Below are 9,952 nucleotides of genomic sequence, written 5' to 3' on the forward strand. Positions count from 1 at the left end.
TACAAGTACTCCTCCTATACAAGATCCCATCGGAACAGAGTTCGATCCAGCCAAGCTTAAGATTCGTCACGAGTCTGTCATAAATGCATTATACAGCGATCTCCCAATACAATGTAGAACCTGCGGACAAAGATTCAAGACTCGAGAAGAGTACAGTCGCCATATAGATATGCATGCGGAAAAGAGCCGAATCACGAAGCAACAGAATCTGAAGAAGACATGGCATCCCAATTCCCGGAATTGGTTTCCGAGTTCAGAGTCGAAAAACAAAGGTCCGGCGTCCTGGAACATGAAGGCAACGACGGAGATGAACGAAGATTATACAGAGCCGGATGTTCATGCTGATGAAAATCAGAAAGTTTGTTTGTTATGTCATGAGGCATTTGAGGAATATTATTGTCATAAAGCTGATGATTGGTTGTACAAAGAAGCTGCGTACTTGAATAAGCCCAAGAATGAATCACTAGAAGGTGTTGACAAGTTTTCTCAATTAGGTCCAATAGTTCATGCCAAATGTAGACCTGAGAAAAACAAGTAGTTAGTTTTCTTTCCTGTAAGACTCTTAGATAACTTAAAGTATTTCTCAAAATGTTCTTTTAATGTAATGATACACATAAAGTTCCATATTAATGTAATGGCTTTGAGTTTTAATATATTCTGATTGTATCTAAAATTTCTGATGATCTTGCATTCCGATATTTTAAGGTTATTTAAAGTAATTATGATGGTCAGGGGGGAACCATATGCACGTTCGGGTAGGCTCTAGTCGGAATTGTTATCGGAGAAGGCGGTTAAATTCTAACAGGTGGACTAGACGATCACCTGTCATTTAGCCCGAATTAGAACCCACCTTTGGTGGTTTCTGATTGTTGTGATTTTTTTGATATATAAAATTCATGAGTTTTTCTGAAAGTATCTCAACTATGAGACGATATTTTTAAGTCTTTCATATTCGGACTAATTTCTATTCGAGCCGTGCCCTTACGGGAGGCAAACTCTGCCTCTAAATTTTTAACGGCTGCATATATGAGTACCGCAACCTCATTTAAGTCAGAAGAGCGTCTTACTAATTCATCTGCGCCTGGGATTAATGATTGTTGTGATTTTAACTTGCTTTTTAATAGTTTCCATTATGTTGGGATATGCGTAATTCTCTAAATTCTTTCTTGTAATACTAATTTAGCCAGCTAAATTTTGATATTTTCTTTCGGTGATACTATTTGCCGCACCCGAAATACAATGTAATCCAATCGGATTTCTGAAAGCATCAATATCTAAATATGGGAAATTCATATTACTACATTTGTAAAAAAATACAATTTTAATGAAACAACCAAATATAATTTTTTTAAGGTATAGAAAAATACGTCTATATATAGTTACCCTTTTAAATCTCTCAAGCTAGAAGATGTCAAAGAGTCATCCAAAGCTAATTACTATGTTCCATGTCATGAATTAACAAACTCCATTGATTTTTGGGTAGATGCTAATTAATGCACCATTTCAATTCTGATATTCTTTTTTTTTTTTTTCCCAATAATTCTGATATTCTTTTAATAATATACAAAATTTTCAAAATTGGTGTAAATGTACATGTGAGTTTTTTTGTTTTCTTGGTAAGCTCATCCGGTTTTTAAGGCTTCGCCTTGACTAACGTGTCGCGCACCTGGCATGGTGGGTGAGTCTTTCAGTGGAAATTTTCTGCATTCACAAGGCATGTGAGTTTGAGTGAGGTGGGTGTGTGACGTGCACAAGGTGACATGGAGGATTTATTAATAAAGAAATGATGTGGGCAAGTTGATGTGGCCAGTATGCTTATAATATCTTAATTACCGGTTCCACATCAGCATATTTTGCTCAAGAATTCATCAAATAACCAATTTGTGACAAAAAATGACGTTAAAGAAATAAATCAATCTTTAGTTTAAAATAAAGTCAAAATTCAGTAACCCACTAACCCCTAATATTTTTTAACGGACAAATATGCAAATCTTTATAAATTCCAGATATTTATTATACATCAATCCCTAACTAGACTATATTTTATTAGTATTATATATCTTGCAATCACCAACTACACTTTAATTAGTAACCAATTATTTAATTACATATATTAGTATGTTAATATCATGTAAGCTATTTTAGCTATAATCTAATACTCGTCATCCATTTAATTCTCACTAGTAATTTAAGACTGTGGCGGCATCTTTATCTCCACGACCACTGCAGCTGACAACAACCTTGGTGCCATCTGGTAAATTAGGGCAAAGTTTCTCCAGAAATGCCAATGCATGAGATGCCTCTAATGCTGGAAATATACCTTCTAATCTGCATAGCCTTTTGTATGCTGCATGAAACACAAATTGGCCAATTTAGATTTTACTGTGTAATTTTGATTTTCTTTGAATTAATTGATTTTATACTAATGTCAATCAATTAAGGCATTATCATTCAAAAATATTCAACTTTCCGATTTTTTTTATTTAACCTTTTAAAAATGTATTTTTTTATATAATTTTGATATATATATTTTAATTGTAGCCAACTAAACTATTAATAAAAAGAATTTTTTTTTAGTTTTTCTATTTAATTTCAAATCTAACATTATTCAATCGAAAAGTAGTTATTAAAAAAATGAAACAAAATGATAAGGTTTGGTCGTTAAAAAAACAAAAATGTGTTTGTTTTTCTTGTGAAAAATTTAATAATCATCTATAACTAAAATATATATTTTGAAAATTAGGCAAAAATCAATTTTTTTAATAGATTGGATCATAAATAAAAATAATAATAGAAAAGATTGGTTGTTTTTTTTAGTAATTAGACTAATAATTAATGTGTAAAATCGTACCATCTACGGCTTCTTTATCTGTGGCAGAATAAAATTCTGCACGTCCTGTTTCTTTAAGAAAACTCAGTTCCGGGCTTACTCCTGGATATTCTAGTCTGCAAAAAATTGATAAATAAATTAACGACTACATATGATGTTTGTGCTAATAAATCAATATTTTCACATGATTGATGGGGCTTTATTATGATTTTTTTTATAGTTATTTGTATAACGTGATAATTGAAATATTACTTTCATCTCCAAATTGTACGTTAGTATGTATTTTCCTGACTTCATTTAAATATCACGGCCTGAAATGTAAATTATATTTACCATTTTTATGTATTAGTTGAATTATTGGTATTAAATATTACTAATACTATAGCTTAAACGAGTGAAATTTGTCAAAATTTAAATGAATATATTAACACGTTTATGATACAATAGTACAATAATGAGCCCTAACTATATAAGTTGGTACCACGCTAGCTAATAACACTAATTTTTAGCACATGTCCCTGTGAATGTGATAGGCAAGCAAAATTTGCCTAAAAGTTGGTCCATAAATTCTGTTACGCTGTCCAATTATGTTACGTAGCTATCATAAATTTTGGTTCACATATTAATATATGAATACAAGATAGCCATGGCTCATGATAAACATCCTATGTTTTGCAAGCAAACACGGTTTTCGTACTATGCATTTTGTATTTGTTTGATCTTTCAAAATCAATCATTATCACACTATGTATTTTTTTTGTTCAATTACTAATATCTTATCTTAAGAAAAAAAATAAGAAATTACAGCCATATGACAGTTAACGTTCATAATTTATATATCGCAGCAAAAGAATAATTTACATCTCAACAAAGATCAAGTTAACGTATAATTCCTCAATTAAATCATACTTGAAATTGATTTTTGATGTTGTAATTTTTCTACAGCTAATTATGTTAAGATAAGAACTTGTTAGTTAAAAAAATAATTAAGGACCGAAACTTGAGAAATTCTAATGGATTACTTTTAAAGATTACAAAATATAAGCATAATAAATATGTATATCAATAATTTTAACTCTTTTAATAGATATATTTTAAAAAAAATGAACAGTCTGATCCGTTAATTTAACAAGATGAAATAATTATATGCAAATTCAATCAATCTTATAAAGTTTCTTTTTTAACTGAACCAACTCAGTGAATCTGTATAATAAATAGTTTACGTCAAATCAAACACGTTCTGAATTTTATTCCACAAAATTTATGAACCATATCATGTGTATTTTTCTTTATCGAAATACCTCTGTCAAATCCGCAAATAATAAATATATAAATTTATCTTATTGAAAATATAGTATATTATATTATTATAAGAACTTTAAGATGAGTTGGGGACACTTACCCGACACCAATAGAGTGGGGACATACAATTTGGCCTTGATCATCTTGCAATAAATACGTGATAGCTCCATGATATGCGCCCACTTCACCCATGGCTAGAGTCGCCGAGTGTTTTCCGCTATCTAAGCCGAATCCGGCGGCCTCAACTCCGATCAACCTCACATCATTATCATTAATAAATTCACTGAACAACCCTAATGCATTTGACCCACTTCCGACACATGCCACTAGAACATCTGGCTTGCCACCCCATTTCTCCATTGCTTGTCTTCTCGTTTCCTTTCCGATGACCGATTGAAACTCCCGGACCATGCTTGGGCATGGGTGAGGTCCGACGACTGTTCCGGTCAAGTAGTAGCTTGTCTCTAATTTACCCACCCATTGTCTTATAGCTTCCGAGCTCGCATCTTTGAAATTTCCTTCCACTGGTTTAACCTAAGAAAAGAGATTAAACAATCTAAAATTTATAAGGATATAATTTTTTCAAACCAAATATAATTAGTCAATTCATTTAATCTAATTATGTGGTTTATACTAGAATTTAAGTGAAATTATTCTATGTTCAAAATTCAATTAATTTGATTTTTATTAAATTTTTTTGACAAACTAAACATAATTTTTATTGTTAAACTAGCAAATAAATTTATCTATACAAAATTATAATTCATCTACCAAATATCTCTAAATTTTATCGATTTCATCCATTATTCATTTGATTTTTATTAAATATATTTTACAACTCATTTTATGCTGATGTGCGATTATGTTATATGTCCTTATAAATAATACAGTATTTATTTTGACATATAATATTGAACCAAATATTTACCTGCCAAATGTAGATATAAATTTATTTGGCTTAGATTAAAAAATTAATAAACTGAATTAAAAATTTATAAATTATAGTAGTATATTTATCAAATAACTTATAGTTATTGATAGCTATATTCATTCTAAAAAGTGTAAAAAGATAAAGTGTCTTTGGATGTTGACGTAAGCATTTAATGCAAGAATTCACAGCCGTAGGTGAACGAACTCAATAGACCCACGCAGTTTGATAAGATCCAAAATTGTGCTTTGTGCTAAAAGGACAATTAAAAATAGCGTTTTTTTTTCTAAATATATTTGTCCATAATTATTTGTACATACTTTTAAAATTTTAAAATAATGGCACTATTTTATTTGTTATTTTTTTACACATTTAAATAGTAATATTATAATAGTGTCACTATTTTAATAATGTGTCATTATATGATAAGTTTAGTATACGGATGGCGTGGTCGACTAAATTTACATAAAAATTTCTCATATAAAGCAATAAAGTTTATGTGGACTGTTTGAGAATTGTTTTTTTGAAAAGTTTAAATTTATAGTTTTAACATTTATTTATTCACAAAAGATAAATTGTGGTTTCTACCCTCACCTCCTTAAACAACCTAAAGGCTTGGACCCGTCCCGAACGCTGGCGGAATTGCTTAACACATGAAAATCGGACATGAAGTTCCCTAAATTTATAAATTTTTAATTTGTTACTCTTTTAATATGGTGTCAGTTTGATGGTTAAGGGTATGAATTGGTCCAAAATTGACACATTAACTTTTTCTTCAAAACCCTAATTTCTTTATCTTTCATTTTAAAACGGTCAAAAAGAACCTTTATTCATGATGTAAATTCTGCAAGTAAAATGTGTACCTCAGCTCCTAAGAGATTCATTAACCGTACGTTGGAGGATTGTTTTTGCATGTCTGAAGTACCCATGAAAACAGTACACTTCAGAGAAAGCTTAGCACACGCAGCAGCCGTCGCAACACCATGGTGGCCAGCTCCGGTGGCCGCCACTACATTTTTAAAGCCCAAGCGTTTGGCAATCATGGCCTGAGCAATTGAGTTATTCATCTTGTGAGCTCCACAATGGTTCAGATCTTCTCTTTTCAAGTAAATTTCAGGCCCTTCTCCGACTTCATTCTTGTAATGGTTCGTCAGCCGCTCCGCAAAATATAATGGAGTCTCTCTCCCTACATAGTCTCTTAGAGCCACCGCAAGCTCCTCCTGTATAGGAGAAATTCTTGTGTGAACCTAGTTCGCCACGTAGGATTATGAACTATCCATTAAATGCATGACACGTGGCGTAATTAAATATTATAGGCCTAATCACTCAAAAAACCCTCACCTTTAAACTTTTTTTCAATTCCACCCCGACGTTGAAAATTTGTCAATTTTACCCACTTTTGAATTTTCCATTTTCAATTGTACCCCAATATTTTAATATTTGTTAATTTTTTTACTTAAATGATAAAATCATTCAATTAATTAAGTCTAAACATGAAATTAAATTCTTTTTTATTCAAAAAAGTACAAATAAGTCCTTTATTTTTTAAAAATAACTAAAAATCATAATCAAATTAACACTAATTTAAATTCTTAATTAATTTAACTAAATTTAAATAAATTTTAAAAATATACAATCAATATATGTGAGACATGGAGAATGTTTTAAACAAATTTCCAAACGCAAAAGACGTTAATTAAATTTTTCAGGGTACAATTGAAACACAAAAAAGCAAAATAGGGTAAAATTGACAAATTTTCAACGTCAGGGTATGATTGAAAAGGGGCTAAAAGGTCGGGGTTTTTTAAGACATTATGCCAATATTATAACCAATCAATAAATAGAACATTAATTAGTGATCTTTTAATTAGAATTAAATGCTATTTATTGATTAGTTATGACATTTAATTACGTCACTTGTCATGCATTTAATGGATAGTTCATAATCCTATGTGGCGAACTAGGTTCACATAAGAATTTCTCCCTGTATAGATGTTTCCAAAAAGATTGGAACTTAATTAGTATTCATTTTATAAAATTATTATAGTTTAATATATAATCGTAAAAAAATTTAACTGACAATTAAGTGATAATAGTTATGTTGTATCAAAATATTATCCAGTTTTATACTTTAGAAACGCTTTGAAATCTTTTAAACTCTACATTTATACTTTATTTTAATAAAAATACATCGATTTTGCCCGAGTTAAATATTTTTTTTGGCTACCGCTATCTGTAAAAGTTTATAAAATGGTTACTGAAGTACTGTTTTTTTACAAAACGATTACTAGATTATAGATGCGGACAAAACAAAGTGTTAATACCACACAACAAACTGACAACCATTTGGTAAAAAAATCATTCGTTGACCGTTTTGTAAACGAAATATAGTTTAATTGTTGAGTGTTTTATAAAACATTAATATTAACCGTTTTATAACTATTTTTATAATTCGATAACCATTTTATAAAAAGACTTTCGGTAACTGCAAAAAGTATGTAACCCGGTTTTACCCCTTCTTCTTTTTCAGTGCTTTTACTTCCTTGCTACACAAGTTACAACATCTAGGGAACAGATATGAAAAAATATGTATTAACAAACCTGAAACTCACGGTCATGTAAAACCGTGTTAAATACAGCTTCAAGCTCATTCAAGCATGCAATAAGAGTCTCAGGGACATATTTGCCACCAAATCTCCCAAATTTTCCCGGAACGAGTTGCGGCATGTGAGTCGTAACTCGGTTCTTCATCACGGCCGGTATTACTACCTCAATTTTGCCGGAGTTAGGATTATCCCTCGTCAAAGTTTTAGCACAAACAATTTCAGTTCTTCTATAAGCGGTCGTATGGCTAATTGCTGGCCGTAGATTTTGAATTTTCCCGTTGAAGATGTTGCAACTCATATCTGTATATGAATAACTGTGACAAATATAAATTTAAGGTTTGAAATTGTTTTTAGAAGAAAGGGTTAGTTTCTGATGATTTTCCTCAGATATTGGATGATGTATATATAGAGAGGATAGAACTAAAAGTGGCAATCGTTTATCACGTTTATTATTAAGGAAAGCAAGTGTTAAAGTAATGAATATATTTGGATGGCAAAATGATGGATGGGTGTGCGCACCGCAGTTTTTATCAAGGATAATCTACATATATAAAAAAAAACGCATCTTTCATTTTTATAGCGATTTAAATATAAATTTTAATATATATAAAAATAATATAATCTTTTAATTCTTAATATTTATGGCCCAAAAATATCATTTAGTGTCGTTACGTTACATTCATTAAAAATTGTCAAAAATAATATTATTTGGTGAAAGAAAAATATTTTATGATAAAATGTCAAGAAATAAAATATTAAATATTATTTGGTCATTTTAAAAAGACGTGTAGTGAATAATGTCTTTTCGACAATTACTCTTATTACTAATACATAAAACTAATATAGCTCATAGACGATTCAATTTTGTTGTTGAAAGATCTTCAATTTATCTTCGCTTCTTGGTATTTGAATTACGCTTCGTTTATAGATTTTAATTCATCAAGAAAACATGAAAAAAAATCGTTATTTATTATTTTCAATGAAATTAAAATAATATAAATAAAGGGATGACTACCGTTAACAAAAAAATCACATCATTTACGACAGCTGGAGAAAAAATAAAATAAAAAACTTTTGGTGGCTACGGTTTGTTTAGAAAGAAAAAAAACTTTTTTTAAGAGAGCATAATAATATTAAATATATCTAAATTAGCACTATTCTTTTACTATTTGGATATATTGTTCATTGAAAACAAAATATTTCATCAAACCATTAACATTAAAGAGATTATAACTGTATCCAACAATTCTAATTCTAACAAAGTATAATTGGCTCGAAACATGTTGGTCTTTGATTTCAGGCTAACTTTAAGAAAAATTATTAAAAAAATAAAAAAATACTCCATTTTTAATTTTATTTACAATTTCTTTTTGATAATTAGGGAAAGGGAGTGTTTGTGCTCGAATATGAACCCACGGCCTAACATTTTACTTTATAGCGTTTATACTATTTGAGCTATAACTCATTGGAGTTTTTGAATTTTTTTATTCTTCTTTTTATATTTTTGTTTGTACTCTTTAAATTTTTAAAGTATTATTTTCACCATTATCGGATCTTTTATAACTACCGTTATCACATTGTTAGATAATTCTTTTTACCGTTGTCGTCGCTGCCGTTTCGAGGCCACCCGCCGTCTTTACCATCTTTTTTTTTCAAATCTGAAATTATTATCGTGTTTGCGATAATTGTTATTTTTTTCTTGCTTTTTAAGATATAAATGCCTCTTATCAGTATCGTCTTTGTTCGTCATCGCTGTCACCGTTTGTCGACGTCGTTCATTTTCTTCCTTTTTTTTATATATTTTTGTAGCAATGTTTTTCACATGCAAGTGTATAAAAAATCATTTTTAATATATTATACTGTTTTTCATTTTACATTAATAAATTTTGTGAATTTTTGGAGTTATTTTGAGTTGCTTTTGCATTTTTATCGTGTTTTGTGTTTATTAATTTTGAAACGCGGTTTGCTGATAATGGTGAATTGTTGAATAATTACAATGTCAATTTATATTGAGATATAATACATATACATTACTCTTTGGTTGATTTTATTAGAATTGACTAATAAGACGGCAATGTATTAAAAAAATGATAATATTGGTGAAGAAAATTAAAAATAGAATATTGGTACATAATAAATGTAGAAAAATTATGAACAATAAATAAATAAAAATACTCAAAAAATATTGAAAAATAAAAGTTAGTATAAAATATATAAATAAAACTTAAATTATTCAGTTTATTATATTTTTTATTTATCTTTAGCCGATCTTAATAACAAAAAAAT

At 29.4% G+C, this 9,952-nt stretch overlaps 1 protein-coding gene across 2 annotated transcripts; it reads right to left on the minus strand.

The window, feature by feature from the left end:
* Positions 1-1,990: 1,990 nt before the first annotated feature.
* Positions 1,991-8,143, minus strand: LOC126666202 (tryptophan synthase beta chain 1-like). 2 transcript variants are annotated; one of them, XM_050359202.2, is made up of 5 exons: positions 7,662-8,140; positions 5,924-6,280; positions 4,233-4,666; positions 2,852-2,946; positions 1,991-2,347 (listed from the first exon to the last, which is right to left on the minus strand). In XM_050359202.2, exons 1-5 carry the CDS (start codon positions 7,962-7,964, stop codon positions 2,181-2,183), a joined length of 1,356 nt encoding a protein of 451 aa, XP_050215159.1. In that variant the 5' UTR covers positions 7,965-8,140; the 3' UTR covers positions 1,991-2,180. The 2 variants fall into 2 exon arrangements, with proteins under 2 accessions (XP_050215159.1, XP_050215160.1); XM_050359203.2 differs by lacking the exon at positions 2,852-2,946 and having other exon boundaries at positions 7,662-8,143.
* Between the last annotated feature and the right edge of the window lie 1,809 nt (positions 8,144-9,952).

Source organism: Mercurialis annua, linkage group LG1-X, assembly GCF_937616625.2.
Source record: "Mercurialis annua linkage group LG1-X, ddMerAnnu1.2, whole genome shotgun sequence".
NCBI lineage: Eukaryota > Viridiplantae > Streptophyta > Magnoliopsida > Malpighiales > Euphorbiaceae > Mercurialis > Mercurialis annua.